Source organism: Emydura macquarii, unplaced genomic scaffold (assembly GCF_026122565.2).
Source record: "Emydura macquarii macquarii isolate MOO-44397 ecotype Brisbane River unplaced genomic scaffold, CSIRO-AGI_Emac_v2 contig_1146, whole genome shotgun sequence".
In the NCBI taxonomy this organism is placed as follows: domain Eukaryota; kingdom Metazoa; phylum Chordata; order Testudines; family Chelidae; genus Emydura; species Emydura macquarii.
Window position 1 is genome coordinate 17626059 of NW_027131283.1, and position 17065 is coordinate 17643123.

A 17065-nucleotide genomic window follows, 5' to 3' on the forward strand; every position below is an offset into this window, starting at 1 on the left:
AGACTGATCTGAATCCCAGTTTGAGGATAAATTGAGACTTCAGAAACAGATAATACAAGAAAGTAACAGCACCTTCAGAAATGGATCCTTCCTAAACAAACCCACAGGAATTTCTGTTACCTGAGAGAATGTTAGAGGGGCATGTGAAAGAGGATGCCGTATTACTTGTTGACTGAGTTCTCACTAGAGCGGCGCCTCCTGCTGGCCATCTCAGGGATTAGCTCTCTCAGCTGGCGCTGCCTCTCCTGGTGGTGCCTCCCTCGCTACCTTCTTCGCCTACTGACCTGTCTCAGCCCAGGAACCACATTGTCCTTTTCATGACTCTGCCCTTTGGTCATGCCACCATCTGTGTTTTTTCCCCTTCCCAGGGGGGAAGGGAGTATCTCCCAATTCTGTAGTCCAGCCACTTCCCCAGTGGTGGTGGGGGAGGTCCCAGGCCTGCCCATTACCCCAGCCTAGGGGACCTGTAGATATCAGCATCCTGCCTCTCCTTAACTTCTCCACCAGTGCTGCTTCAATTCCTTGGGCCCCTTCCCTGCAGCCCCAGAACTTTCTCGCAGGGCTTCCAGCCAGTCCCAGCAGCCATCCAGGAGCACGCTTTGGTTTGTTCAGTACTTCAGCAACTGCTCTGTCCAAGGTGCTATCTTCCTGTAGCCCATTAGGAACACAGACCTCTCTCCTTGGGCTCCCTGTAGTCGCTCACCCTGTTCTTCAGCTCTTCTTATATGGGCCTGCTGGTTCCTAATTGGCTGCCCCATGCAGCCCTTTCCTAATTGGATGTGGCCCACGCAGCCTCTCTAGGCTGCTTGGTGGACTTACTTCCACTGCTCCACTGTGGGCCCTGGTCTACACTGACCTGGTGATTCGGTGGCAGTTGACGGGAGTTACGCAAGTTATGCAGAGTAGCTTATGTAACTCACGTCGACTGCTGTGCTTCCCTTCTGCGCAGTGTCTTTGCTGCACTGCACTGACGGGAACTGTGTTCCCGCTGACGCAGCGCTACAGTACTTGAGGGGGTGGTTTTACTCAGTTGACTTCCTGATCGATTGAATGGGTCTACACCGACTGCTCAATCGATCCAGAAAAGATTGATCTTGCGGTGGCGACTTTGCCGCCGTCAGTACAGACATACCTTCAGAGTAGGGCTGGGTTAATTGCTTCCACCCTTGTGTGGGGTGGATTCCCCATCATGCTGGTATTGCATACAAGTAGCTTCAGTACAGATATGTCAATATCCTGCAGGATCTAGGGCAAACCTTATGGAATTAAGTTAAACATAGTTGAATTGGGGCTAGGTGTTTTGGAACTCATATTAAACATACAAATGTTTGTTATCATGGGATTTTTATGTATGAGCTTCAAAGGACTTTTGGGGACAATACATGTGAAGTGAATCTCTTACGAAACACTTGGGGGGGTGGGCGGGAATGCAAATAATCCTACCTCGAAATCCATTCTTTTTAAACTATACCTTGATCAGAAAACCATTGTCTGGCTGATTACCTATTCACAGTCTCTTCAAAAGCCCAAACTGGATAAGCGAGTGACCCGCAGCATTATGTGTGGGTTCTTGTTCTGAGCAAAGGGTGTTATGAACGTGAAACAACAGGAAAACCCCTGTGTGGTTTTTTGGACTCCTGCCAAAGTCCATTTTGAGGTGATCTCTGGTAAGTTTATTAGCATGTGTGTAGTTCTTTTATTGTTTTGAATGTTTTCTCTGTAATGTTTTTGACCTGAAGAATAAAAATAAAATATGTTTGCTGAGACAGAGCTATGTGGTAACTTCTAACTGTGGCAATTATACTGTGTGTCATCTCTGAAGAGAAAGCTAAAGAAGCCTGCTTAGGCAATCTGTCTTTTGCTGGGGCTATCACAGAGTTGTGAGGGACTGTACACCCTGGAGATACCCTGATCAAGAGGGAGAAAGACATGTCTCCACCAACAAGAGGCAACTGCTGGGGAGCTGGATGCCTAGAGTGGGTGCCTTGAATGGATCATAGAGGGGGAATACAGATGCAGTTGCCCTGAATTGTGACAGCTTCTAACAGATGTTGCTTTAAATGGAGCCTACCTACTATAGCTTTGCAAATAGTTATACGTGTAGAAGGTTTTTTTTAAACATACTTTAGGAAGTGTCTTAAAAAAAACCTGCTTCTTACCAAAGAGGAAGGAGCCAACCTTCTTCAAAACTAAGTTTAGTTTTTTTATATATTTACACATAAACATACACATTCCATATTTGATCTGTTGAGAAAGAGTGGGCCAATGGCCTGTTGTGACTAAGCTAAACAATCATTTCCGATTGCAGCAAATGACGTAATAATGTCATTTGAATGGATTTATGATTAATAATATTTCAATTTACGTATTTCACCATGAAAATGTATTTTAAATCTAGAGTAAAGTATTTGCCTAAAGCTTTAAGATCAAGTATAATTGTTTATCATTTGTTCAGAAATGAAAAACTGCAGCCAAGCAGGGAAGTTTGACTTCTTTTGATGTAACATAGGCTAGGTCTAAACTGCACACCAATGGCGGTAGCATGTAAGGGACATGTAGCCACACACTTCAATGAAAAGCAGGCTGCATCCAAACTGCAAGGTGTAGCTAGGTGTGTCAGTGAAAGGCTGCAGCAGGGGAGAGGCGGCGGGGAAAGACTTCAGCAGCTCCCTGCCAAAGCCTTTCCTGCTGCTTTTCTTTCCTTTTCTTGCAGCAGGGAAAGACTCCGGCAGTGGGGAAGCAGTGAGACACTATGCCACTAAAAATAGTTTTGTAGACTCGGGAGGCACTGCTTGGGCATATAGAGAACTGTTTTGGGTACATACCACATGATGCCAGACTGTCTTTATTTGCTGAAGCGGTGCCTCACCATCTGCAGTGGTATTTACCCCCATGCTAGGGAAGAATTATTGTATGTGCTGTACATGTTGCAGTAAAGAGCATAGATGAACCTGAGGAGACAAGATTCTGGAGGAATGCTGATAGGACACAAAAAACCTCTTAATGCAAACCGTCAAGGGAGTGCAGAGGGAATACAGGAATCTCATGAGTCTGATATGTACATTCTAGTTTACCAAATGAAAGCCGGTGTCACATTGGTCATCAGTACTATTATGAAGTATATGTACAGATACTGTATAAGGAGTTATGTGTATATATATTGAAAATATATTCTTAATGTCTGTATCAAGGGACTGGTCACCAGCAAAGGTGAAAAATAGAGTGTTGTCTCATTCACAATGGGCTTTCTATCACTGGTCTGAACTGAATGCACATGAAGATTGTCAAAAAGAAACTAACAAGAAAAGAACGGCGAGGCGAGAGAACCAAATCTTGAGGTGCATTTTAAAGGTTTGCATGATACCCTTTGCTGAGGAAGTAAGAGGACAGCAGTTTTTCTGTGTGAAAAAAGGGGCTTAGCCAGGTTTGGTTGAAAATGCTGGGGAGAACATTGGGTAAGATAAACTTCTTTAGACAACAGAGTAGCTTTTTAGTTAAAGATTACTCTTTAGAAAGTGTGTTATTTTGTTTTGTAGGGTTATATGTAACCATTTGTTTCCAGTATTCTTCTTCACTCTTATTTTCGTCTCTGTTCATTGATAGTAAACTTACTGTCGTTTTCACTCTAAATATATCAGAGTGCTGTGGTGTTAAGCAAAGTGCTGATCTTGACCTGACTCTTACAAGTTGATGCGTAGTGTTCCTGTATCAGCAGGCCTGGTAATTCTGTGAATGTTCAGTGGATAAGGGGCTGGATGCTGTATGGAATGCTCTGAGTATTTGGAGGTTGTTGTATGCCTGTCACTGTCTGTCTAGAGAGAATGAGATCTGCAGAGGCCTGGAAGCCTGTGCTTTTGTTGCCAGAGGCTGTTGGTTTCAGGGAACTGAACACAGACAAGTCATAGACAAGACTTACTCATGCTAAGGGCAAGTGGTGGTGAGATGCCTCTCAACCCTGGGTACCCTGTGGAGCATTAACAGTTGATTTGATAGTTGTAGTGCAACTTTTCATAAAGTGAACATATCACCAATAAAGTATCCACCTTAATTATACATTTTTTTGATTTTCTTAAGTTTGTGGGGTTTTTAGTGTTGCAAGAATGTTCCTTTGGGAGAATATATGGGAAGATTCCTAAGTGAGCATTCCTTGTTTTCCAGCATTTTGAGGTAGGTGTTATGGAATTTCATGTTCTGGAAGGCTAAGAATAGAACAGAAAGCGCTATTGCGTGGCCACAACTTTAATCCCACTTTAAATTTTTTGCAAATGAATACTACCTTAGTGTATCTGACTGAAACATTTATTTAGGTGTAGCTGCTGACTACAGAATATACTTACACAAGCAAGCAAAAACATAGTATTTTGCTTTTATCATTTGTAACTGATAACTAAAATGGCAGAATTGGGATTTCTTTGGGTTCTATATTACATGATTTATGACTAAACATTTTGTTACCTTTTTTTAACTGATCCTGTGGGGTTGGTCCTGCTTTGAGTAGGTGGTTTGACTAGATGATCTCCTGAGGTCTCTTTCAACCCTAATCTTCTCTGATTCTGTGTTCTGTTTTGGAGTACCTAGTGCATTGTGACTTTATGAATAGTTCTGCTTCTTGGTGAAAAGTCCGGGGTTTTATTTCAGGCAGAGATGTCTAGAGTGGTATAAAATCTTCTGCATATGCATTCTGTGAAAGGAATATAATTAGTATATCTGTTTCCTTAACCAAAAGTTTTTAAAAATTCTTGAAATAGTGTGGTTAAAAAGTCCCTACCAAAATTCCCCTTCTTCCTCAAGTGTAGTTGCCATACAATAAAATAAGGAAGTGCTGTATGTAGAAAATGTGAACTTGTTGGGGTTTTCAAGGGAAAACACATTTTAAAGTGACAGAAGAAAAACAAACAAAAGGCTGGTGAGTTATAGTTGTGGAATGTTGAGCAGCCAAAGGCAGTTAAGTGAACAAGAAGACTGGTGCAAATCAGGATACACTTGTTGTGACTCAGGTATTCAGATTAACATGAACATCATCAAATAATCCAGCAAATTGATTGGTAAGTATTTCCAGCTGAATCTTTTAAGGAACTCTCTCGGCTCCTTTTTATTGACTAGAAGGAACGGTATATGAAGATATATGAATGTATTCAAATGTGTAGCAGGTTTCTTTTTGAAGGAAGTATAAGAAAGAGAGTAGTTAGTAATTTTTGATACAATAAAGTTATTTCAAAATGTTTGTCTTGAGGATTTGATTTTTTTAAGGGTTCTTTCTTTAAAGGGGACTTTTATTGGATGAAAGGATAATTATAGTGGTACAAAATATGGAGAAGAAGCTTAACTTTTCTGCTAACTGATAGCTCATTAAGTAACGTGCTATAAAATATTGTTCACTAGAGACTCTCATTTAACCAGCAGGGCAGGTGAACTGGGTGGTTGGGAATGCCAAAAATATGTTTGCTTGGCCAACCAACCCTGTTAGCCTGCTCATACATACATAAATAAATATGCAGATGTTTGTTTATTACATAGTTATAAAATAGCAGTGTAGTTGTTTAGAGCAGGGGATTAGGGATCTATTCCACACTCTGCCACTGATTCAATGTGACATCCTGGGCAAGTCATTTAACCCTATGGTGCAGTTTGACCATATATAGAAGGGTATTTGGATGAAAGTGCTATGCAGCCTAATCCTATAATGTGAAAAATGTTCTTTGACTGCAGGGGGAGCTGAGAGTGCTCATTGCCATGCAGAGTCAAGCCAATAATACTCAGAGATCCAAAATGTCTATTGTTTGGTTGCTCTCATTTTCCTTGTCTGTACTATACGCCTCTATAACAAAGAAATTAAGTTTATCAAGCAACTGAAATGTACTTTTATAATTCTAGCAAAGTTAATTTCTAGCACTGCACATTCCTGTTTATTGCATGTCATGTTCCTGCTGTTTTGCCCCATAGGGTAGAAACATGCAAATGACATCTGATCCTTTAATAGTCACTTTGTGCATCTAAAGGTTGGGGGGAAAATCTGTCTCCATCAGAGGATTAGAGAGAGGGGAACAAGAGCTGAAGTTTAGAAGTAAAATGTCATTTGTGAGTTTCTAAGCATCCTGACCGAATTATACAGACTTCATCTGGCACTGTTAGTCTCTCCATGTGATATGGAGCTCCAGGGACAACGTTAAAGATGTGCAGCCAATTTTTTAAAACTAATCTGAATAACAATAAATTTTGAAGAAAATGTTCTACCATTGAAAATACATTCACTGGAGAAAAGTGAAGCCAGTTGCTTCAAATTTACAACTTTCAGAGGTACTTCTTGGGGATGTGCAGTCAGGTCTGTCTAAGTGGTAACTAAAAGTTGAGTTCTCTGGGCTTCTCTAGTGGTAGAACAACACACTATCACTTGGGGAACTGAAGTCAGTCAATGCTTCATTTCTTTTATTGTGCCTCCTAGCCTCTGCAGGTTTATCTCATGTTGGACTCCAGTGAGGAATCTCCGTTCATTTCTCAGTTCATGTCTTGAAAATTAGGGACAAGAATATTTGTGTATGATGGTATTTTTAGCCTTTATCTGGAACTAAGAAAATGCATTTCACAGTTATAGTATGAAAGTTTCCTTCCTGTACTGTAGCATCCCTACAGGGACGATGTGGGTCTGCTGCTTAATGGAATGCTGATAATGGAAGATGATAGGAAGGCAGAGCTGCTCAGTGCCTACTTTGCTTCAGTCTTCTCACAAAAAATAACATTTGACCCGCCGACTAGTGAAGTTACCATAGACAACAGGGGATGGGATGCATATCGGGTAAAGAACACGTCAGAGATCTTCTGACCAATCTGAGTTAATTCAAATCAACGAGACCTGATGCTATTCATCCCAGGGTACTGAAGGAATTAGCTAAAGAAATCTCAGCTCTTCTGGCAATAATATTTTCAAACTTATGGATGACAGGAGAGGTCCCGGAAGACTGGTGAAGGGCTAACATAGTGCCCATCTTTTAAAAGGGGAAAAAGGAAGAGCTGGAGAACTATGGACTAATCAGCCGGACTTTGATAGCTAGAAAGTCACAAAAGCAATGTATAAAACATTCAGTTTGTGAATACATGGAGGATGAAGGGGTAATCACCAGCAGCCAGCATGGATTTACTAAGAACAAATCATGCCAAAGTAGCTTGATTTCATTCTTTGACAGGATAACTGGTTTGGTGGATGGGGGAATGTGATGGACATAATATACATGTACTTCAGCCAGGTTTTTGACACAGTCCTTCATGACATTCTGATAAGTAAGCTGAAGAAATGTGGGCTTGGCGGAACTACCGTAAGTAGATACATAATTGGTTAAACAACCACGAAAAAAGAGTAACTATTAATGGAATGATGTCACATTGGAAGAAGGTGTCAAGTGGGGTTCCACAGGGCTGCTCTGGGGCTGGTGGTGTTTTAACATCTTTATTAATTACCTGGATGTAGAAATAAAGAGCATTCTGATCAAATTTGCAGATGACACAAAGTGCCAGCGCTTTGGATGATAGAGCTAAAATTCAGAGGGATCTTGATAAATTGGAGAACTGGGCTATAGACAATAAACTGAAGTTCAACAAAAACAAATGTAAGGCGCTACATTTAGGGACATGAAAAACAAATGCACAAATACAGAATGGGGGATAACTGGTTTGGCAGCAGTACTGCTGAGAAGAATCTGGGAATGTGGTGGATCACAACCTCAACATGAGTCAGCAATGCGATACTGTTGCAAAAAAAGCAAATGTGGTTTTGGGTTGCATTAACAAAGGCATCGCATGCAAGTCACAGGAGGCGGTAGTACTCGGCGCTGGGTAGGCCTCAGCTGGAGTAGTGTGTACCATTTTGGTCACCAGTGTATAGAAAGGATGTAGAGAAACTGGAAAGGATCCAGAGGTGAGCGACAAAGATGATCGAAGAGATGGAACGGAAAGGCTGAAGGAACTGGGTATGTTTAGCTTGGAAAAAAGGAAATTGCGGGGGCGGGTCGGGGTCACGATAGCAGGTGGAGAAAAGCTGTTCTCTCTCGCCACAGAAGGCAAGACAAGAAACAATGGGCTCAAACTACAGCAAGCAGATTTAGGTTAAATCTGTAAAAACTTCCTAACTGTAAGAACAATAGGACAATGGAACAGACTGCCTAGGGAGGTTGTGGAAGCTCCTTCACTGGAGGTTTTCAAAAGAAGGCTGGATAGCCATCTGTCATGGATGGTTTAGACACAACAAATCCAGCATCTTGGCAGGGGGTTAGACTACATGACCCTTCCTTCTAACCCTATGATTCTATGATCTCCTCATTGAGGATATTCTAGTTGCTCATCTGCAGAGGCCATAGTAGGTTCAGCATTGATTGTCTGAATGACACCGAAAAGTCCCTCTATTTATCTGAATTTAGACATCCAAAGCAGGGTTGTGATCCCTGATAACAGGGTGCTTTGGATAATCAAAGTTGAAATAATTTGCTTTGGAAAGAGGTAACTTAATCCAGAGAGTCACGTTAGTGGTGTGTAGCAAATAACTTCCCTTTGAACATTTCCAATTTGGTGATTTACGCACCTTCAGAACTTGCCAACTAAAATTGGCAGCTACTGTAGGGCTACCCCTGGAAGTACAGCTAGCATGGTGGGGCTGAGCTTTGGGGGTGCCCTGGACCAGCTGCATTCCTGTCTGTGGGATTGTGCTGCCTTGAGCATTTGCGGAAGAGGAGGATGGAGGAGGACCAATGTTTCAGCAATAAGATCATGCATTGACTCCATTTAAGTATGTGCATGGTGGGTGGTTTAGTTAAGGGTGGTTTTAATATTGAAGAAAGATACTAAAGATATGAGCATGAATCTTCAGGAATAGTTCCCATGACTTTGCATATTGAAATTTTTGGGATACTCTAGTAGTTTTCAGGTTGAGGCCTAATCTGACTGCAGACACTAGGAACTGAGATCCACAACTTAAAATGTTTTGTCTTTTGTTTTGTGATGTGTTTTTTATACAATTTAAAATTTTTTAGTCAACTGAACAACATACAAATTGGGATATATCTGGTGGCAGTGTGATGGAAACACCCTTCGTTCTGTTGTGTGAGACATTTTTGACCATAGGCTATGAAAAGAGGTGCACTTTAAAAGTGATGGTTTGGTCTGTTTAAGTGTAAGTAGTTGAAAGTGGTGGTGAAGGAAGAATATGATGCTAATGATGATTTTCAGCACCCTCTGCTCCCTGATGTAGTAATATCACTGATGAGGATCTCTGAGCAGATACCAAGTCTTTTTCTGAGAAAAAGTACCCCAGTGGCTATCTGCTTGTGGAGATAAAGAAAAAGTTGAAGGGGTGGAGGAAGAGAGACGTAAAATGTCCACAAATGATATGGGGGAACTCAGAGAAGGGGATGTAAGAAAGAAACTTTACTTTGTAATTTAAAAAAAAAAAAGAAGTGTGTTTGGGTTGGTTTTCAGCGGTCACGTTATAGTAGTGTCTATAGTATGCTAGGTTCTATTTAGAAATAGGAAGACAGTCCCTGCATTAAACTGCTTATAATTGGAAGAGAACAATGAGTACGGAGAAAAGATACAAAATACAACTTAAAATTCTAGTGAAGATAGGAACACATCTTCTTGTTTTTGTTTGTTTTTGCTGTACTTTGGGGATAGGAAGGCAAAAACAGGGTAGTGGTGCAGGTAGGATGGCAAGGTGGAGAAGAGGGGAGTTCAGCAGTTGTGGTAGGGACCAACATTCTTGGGGTCAGGAAAGCTTGATGCTCTCACTTCCATTTTCAGGATGGAAGAGTGTCATGGCAGGTCAGCAGGCAGCAACATGTGCTGACTGAAATGGGCCTCCAAAACCACAATGTCCTGTGCAGCTCTATTCTGAGATGTCATGGGCCAGCCCTGCTTTTGTTATCGGACCTAAAGCATAAACACTTCCTGGAAAATAACACTTAGAATAATTGTAACTAAGATGTAAATCACTTTTACTCCACAGTTCTCAAAGCAATTAAGCAAAAGCAAAGCTTCCCAAAATCTATATGAGCTAGGTAAAAAGATACTATACCCATTTTGCAGATGAGTAAATGTAAGCACAAGAATGTTAAGTGACTTATTCAAGGTCGTTCTAGGAAGACAGAGGTAGAGATGGAAATGGAACACAAGAATCCAGGCTTAATGCCAGTGAGTTATTTTTCTCCTGTTGCTCAACATTCATATTTTCCTGTATACTGGCTATATATTTTTTTCATTGGAGGAATCTGTTTGGCCTACTTGTTCAAACTAAGACCTGTGTTGTGGTGTTTGTCACAAACTGGATTTTCACTTGTAATAGTTACATAGTAAGAGAATGAGGTCAAAAATAGTGTCTGAGGGAGATACATCTGTAAATGAGGGCAGGAACTGGACAGGATTCCTTCCTAAGTTATGTTTTTCAGTACTTTTTAAATTGAACCATAGTTTTAGTGATGAATGATGTATCTGAATAATCACCAAAGTTCTCATAATTTTAAAACTGCAGTAATATTTTGATTATTTGGAGAACTCCCTTGGGTTCTTGTCTGGGATGCAAAAAGATTGTTCCCTTTTTTAGAAGAAGAAGAAAAAAAAAAAAAGGTGAGCGGGTATAAATAGGGAGATAATTCTTAAGTGGAATTCCAGAAGTGTATTTAACTGAAATATTCAGGTTTGCTGTTCCACAAACAAGTGTGTGAATGTCACTGTAGACTTATTTAGGCCAATCATATTACTGATAGAATGGCTGGGACAGTAACAGGGTTAGTGTTACTCTGGGAATCCCTCATGGTGACTCTTCATCTGATCTTTATTTCAGATAAATATTATCTAATATCTGCTCTAATGTTTTTTTGTTTGTTTGTTTTAATTAACATTTTCTTTTTCTTCCTCTTGTGCTCATAAAGATCCATATCCAGAGAACAGAAGGGTGTGACCACATGACCTGTTCACAATGTAACACTAATTTCTGTTACCGCTGTGGGGAGAGATACCGCCAGCTCCGTTTCTTTGGAGATCACACGTCAAACCTCAGTATATTTGGATGCAAATATCGCTACCTCCCCGAGAGACCGCATTTAAGGAGATTAGTGCGAGGCTCTGTCTGTGGTGAGTGGATGATATGCCTTGCAGAGAACTACATTATGAAGTGATGAGTGGTAGAAGTATTAACTAATTAACAATTGATCCAAAATGCAGCTGTGACTGTGGTGCCTGGAGTGGCCATACTCAGAATGCTTACTCAGGGCAAACTGCAAGGAATAGGGCAGATAAATCCCCAAACTGGTGATTTATCCTATAATTAGATTCACGATGCCAGTAACCAAACAACTTCTGTAATGCCATGCTGGTTACCAAGAAGCCAAACCATAGTCCCCCTTAAGCAATCCAGTCTTTGGCTCCCATCCAGACAGCCAAGTCTAATATAGTGAGAGATTACTGAAAACCTTATTCACCATATTTAAAATTCTGTCAATTCCAAAAGACTGGACACATTGCCCACTAGGTCAATGAATATTTCAGATTTCACCCACATACATGCTTACCGCCAATCCTTATTAACTAAATCTTAGATTTAGTTAATAAAAAGAAAGAAGAGCGTTGTTGGGATTAAAAGATCAATATACATAAAGATATGAGTAAAGTAATTACTACAAATAAATTGATTCATGATTGCTGGTTTAGTAAACTTCTTTCACATACAAGGAAATTGTCTTGATTACATTTCAATGCCTCTTGTTGTTAGGGGTCACACACAAATTGACCAATGTTACAGCAGCATAGACTTCTTGTAATGAAGTTGGATTGTTTGAAGATGCTTCAATAAATATATAAAAAAATTTAGCATTTGGAATTTTTAATCAATGGGCTATGGTGAATAAGCTCTTTTTTACTTTTATTTTTTCTAATGGAATTCTCTTGTATTGGAATTTTTTCATAATCCGAATGTTACTGTAGCAAGCAAATTGGAAAAACTTTGCATCCCAACATAAAGCAATTTAATGGGGAATTGAAGCACATACTTCTGCCGAGATAAACTTATAATTGTCATCTGTTCACACTTTTAAAGTATTCTTTTGCTGTGACTTGTGGTATTTAAATGAATCCCCTATATTGTGTTGTATACTAAGAAACAAGTGTGCTGTGGTTTAATCTGTTGGTGAAAATCCTTATGAAATACTCAGATTTTCAAAAGGATTAAAGACTGGGATTCTACATTTCTCTCTTGCATTCTGTCCCATATTATTTTTGTATACTGCACATGTGGGAACATCAGCAAGCACTTTCTTGATAATGCCAGTGAAAACCACATCAGTAGGAACCAAGGGCATTGGCCACGTCATTGTCTCATTACCATCCTGCTTGTCTTACTACCAGACTGACCTTCCAGGTACTAATGCAAAACAACAGTCATCTAGATCTGGTTGTGAATTTTTTGTCAATGTTTTTCCATTGACAAAAACAGTTGCTGCAGAAAAATTTTGATTTTGTCCAAATTCTTATTTTCAGTCTATTTTTGGTCTGATAGCTAAATGAAATATTTTGAGTGGGTCAACCTGAACTAAAACATTTTATTTCAGGTCAGTTTGACATTGAACTGTGCCCACCTGAAATGTCGTGGGACCACATGGAAGTTGTAATTTGGACATCTCATGCGCTGTCCTATTCTACAGCCTGGGCTACATCTTCCAGACTGCATCACAGTCTCCCCTTTGGTTGAACCACCATGGTGCATCAAGAAGATGTCATCTGGCCGCGAAAGGAGAATGGGGGCATGACGTTCCATGACAGCTTGGGTGGACACAGTTCAATGTCAAACAAAGCTGCAATGAAACCTTTTGATTCAGGAATATCAAAACACTTGAATTCCAATTGAAAAAGACAAAATTAAACACTTCAGCACTTCTGGATTTACATTTTTTTAAAGCTTTTCATTCTGGGTAAATTTCTGATATTTCAACTTTTTGTCCCAAATAAGGATGAAAGCAAATGTTAAAATATCAAAAATGTTCCTCGGGACAAAAATTTTGTGTTTTGACCATTTCTGCTATCGTATTCATGACCAGCCCCTCCTTGAACTTTAACTTTCAAAAATAGTAAAATAACTTTGAGAGTCAACATGGCCTAAAAGGAAGTTCGGAGAGTGGGTGAGAGAAATTCCTAACTTCTAATATGGAGACTACTGACTGCTTTCTGTGTGGCATTGGGCAAATTAATTTAATGACTCCCTTTCTCCAACTCTGGAGATAATAATAAAAGGGATAATATTATTTTACCTTGTTGGTTTGTTGCGTGGAGTAAATTATTTAGTTAGCGTTTCGGCATCACTTTGAAGATGCTCTTATGATGCTGGTGAATCGTTGGCTCCTCTTCAACATATATTTTATAGAGTTACTATATTTTATCTGGAAAAACTGTTGTCCTCTCTTCTCTTTTCTGCTTAATTCCTATCTCCTTTGCACAGGTCATCCTCTCTCTTTTTGCCCTTTTGCATCCCCCACCCTGCCACACATTTCTTTTCCCCTTGCTCGATCCTCTTCTTCCTTCCTGTCCCTTCTGTCCACTCTCTGCAACCATATTACGGTCTTCTGATGGGTGTTTGTGCTCTTTGCTTTTGCCATAGGAACGGCCATACTAGGTCCGACCAATGGTCCATCTAACCCCAATATACTGTCTTCTGACAGTGGACAGTGCCAGATGCATCAGAAGGAATTAACAGAACAGGGCAATTCTGAGTGATCCATCTGTTGTTCAGTCCGAGCTTCTGGCAGTGGGAGGTTTAGGGACAACTAGAGCATGGGATTGTGTCCCTCACCATTTTGGCTAATTGCCATTGATGGACCTATCCTCCATGAACTTAACTAATTCTTTTTTCACACCAGTTATAATTTTGGCCTTCACAATATCCTATGGCAATGAGTTCCATAGGTTAACCCTGCATTGTGTGAAGAAGTGCTTCCTTTTGTTTCTTTCAAATCTGCTGCCTGTTAATTTCGTTGGGTGACCCCTAGTTCTTGTGTTATGTGAAGGGGTAAATAACACTTCCCTGTTCACTGTCTCCATACCATTCATGATTTTATAGACCTCCATTACATCTCTTTTCTAAGATGAACAGTCCCAGTCTTTTTAATCTATCCTCCTATGGAAGCTGTTCTATACTCCCTAATCATGTTTGTTGCCCTTCTCTGCACCTTTTCCAATTCTAATACATCTTTTTTGAGATGAGGCAATCAGAACTGCATGCAGTATTCAAGGTGTGGGTGTACCATGTAGTTAAATAGTGGCATGGTAATATCTTCTATACCTTTCCTAATGGTTCCTAACATTCTGTGATCTTTTTTGACTGCTGCTGCACAATGAGCAGAAGTTTTCAGGGAGCTATCCACAGTGACTCCATGATCTCCCTTCAGAGTGGTAACAGCTAATTTATACCCCATCATTTTTATGTATAGTTGGGATTGTGTTTTCTAATGTTCATTACTTTGTATTTACCAGCATTGAATTTTATCTGCCATTTTGTCACCTAGTCATCTAGTTTAGTGAGATCCCTTTGTAACTCTTCAGTCAGCTTTGGACTTAACTATCTTGAGTAATTTTGTATCATCTGCGAACTTTGCCATCTCACTGTTTACCCCCTTTTCCAGATCATTTATGAAGATGTTGAACAGCACTGGTACCAGTACAGATCCCTGGGAGATGCCACTATTTACCTCTCTCCATTCTGAAAACTGACCATTTATTCCTACACTTTGTTCCCTGTCTTTTAGCTAGTTACTGATCCACAAGAACACCTTCCTTGTTATCCCATGACTGCTTAGTTTGCTTAAGAGCTTTTGGTGAAGGACCTTATCCAAGACTTTCTGGAAGTCCACGGACAGTATATCAACAGGATCACCCTCATCCACATGCTTGTTAACTCCCTCAAAGAATTCTAATAGATTATTCAGGCATGATGTCTCTTTACAGAAGTCATGTTGATTCTTCTCCAATATATCGTGTTCATCTATGTGTCTGATAATTTTGTTCTTTACTATAGTTTCAACCAATTTGCCTGATTCTGAAGTTAGGCTTATTGGCCTGTAATTGCAAGGATCACCAGGCATTACCTTGGCTATCCTCCAGTCATCTGGTAGAGGCTGATTTAAGTGATGGGTTACATACCACAGTTAGTAGTTCTGCAGTTTCATATTTGAGTTCCTTTAGAACTCTTGATTGAATACTATTTCATTCTGGTGACTTATTACTTTATTATTTTATTTAGTTTAATTTATCGGTTTGTTCCAAAACCTCCTCTATTGTCACTTCAATATGGAACACTTCCTCAGATTTGTCACTGAAAAAGAAATGCTCGGGTGTGGGGAATCTCCCTCACATCCTCTGCAGTGAAAAGCACCACATAGAATTCATTTAGCTACTCCGCAGTGATCTTGTCTCCTTTAAATCTACCTTTAGCACCTTGATCATCCAGTGGCCCCAGCTGACTCTTTGGTAGGCATCCTGCTTCTGATGTACTTAAAAACTAACAGCAAACATTTTCCAAGTGCTTTTTACTCTGCCATGATGGCATTTTTTTGAGCTTCTTACTGTTTTTTGTTTGGTGTATATATTTAGTTTTAGCCTCCATTATGGTGTTTTTAAATAGTCTCCATGCACTTTGCAGGCATTTCATCCTTGTGACTGTTTCTTTTAATTTCCATTTAACTAGCTTTCTCATTTTTGTGTAGTTCCCCTTTTTGAAGTTAAATGCTACTGTGGAGGGTTTCTTTGGTATCTGTCCTTCCCCTACAAGGATGTTAAATTAATTACCATATGGTCACTATCACTGAGTGGTTCAGCTATATTCACCTCTTTGACCAGAGCCTGTTGTTCCACTTAGCACTAAATCAAGAATTGCCCAAATACTTTTGTGGACTTAGTGCTGTTACCATAGAGTAACAGCAGCAGCAACTTTCTACTCCATTCATTCACCATGCTCAAAAAAACTATCTAGAACACCGTGGGATCAGACATGGGGTTACAAATGCATTCCTTTGATCTAAAAGCAAGCAATTGATGATAACCTGTCTAAGAACACACCGTCATGAGAAATCTAGATTTCCATTCCACATGTGTAGGTGTATATTGTGTGTACTAAAAAGAAAGCAATTGGAAAACAAAACAGAAGTAACTTTTATGACAAATGCTCTATTCTACTTAACAATTTGTTGAGGGCACATTTAGAAATGTGGGATCACAAAAATGTGTGCACAAACTTTACAAGCATGATTGCTCACACATCTCTGGCAACTTGGCCTTTTTGTCTCCCTTTGTTAAAAACTGATGGCAGTTTTACTGTATAGCAATACCAATGTTAATGCCACTTAGAACTCTTTAAAAAAATTACATTTTCCAAGTGATGCCTTAAGTAGATTTATGGACATATGTATTTACATTGTTTTTTTTATTTTAAATTAATTATTACAGCACTCCGTTTTTCACTGGAGAAATCCTTACATACTGAGGATTCAAGATAGAGAAATAAATCCAGAATATTGTTCACTGATTTCTATTGTACTGTAAGATTTAAGCAATAGGATTCAAACCAAGAATAGTTAGTTGAATGCCAGGAAACACAAACATTTGGGTAGCAAATTACAAAATGTTCTCTTAAAAATCTTGTTCCCTCATCACCTACCTTAAAGGTACTGTACATCTCTGGAATCTGAAGAAAAGTGTTTCTGGTTATGGTGCTCATCTCTTTCTTCCCTTTCAGCTCTTTCCTTCCTTTTCTGATGTTCTGCAAATTGTTTTAATTATGCTTTTTCTATGTCAGCCTTCATCTATAGCTGAGTAAATAGACTTGGTTGTTGCTTCAAAATGATCTCCTCCAGATGACAGCTCACTTTTCTGAAAAATGCTGCATAGGACCAGGATTCCTTCCAGAAAATTACTGGATTATCTATGTTAAATGCAGATCACAGGCTACTTAGAAGCACTGACCAAAGGCATCAATGCCAAAAGGCATTGTTGGGCAATTAAGCCAGTTTCAGAAGAAACCAGTAGCAAAAGATACAACCACACA

At 39.8% G+C, this 17065-nt stretch overlaps 1 protein-coding gene across 3 annotated transcripts in view; it reads left to right on the top strand.

The window, feature by feature from the left end:
• RNF217 (ring finger protein 217) overlaps nucleotides 1-17065 on the top strand; it is an 82910-nt gene that overhangs the window by 43686 nt on the left and 22159 nt on the right. For all 3 annotated transcript variants that reach the window (XM_067546697.1, XM_067546696.1, XM_067546698.1), the window contains exon 4: nucleotides 10911-11112. In XM_067546697.1, coding sequence (XP_067402798.1) covers nucleotides 10911-11112 — 202 coding nt within the window. The remainder of the gene's footprint in view (nucleotides 1-10910; nucleotides 11113-17065) is intronic.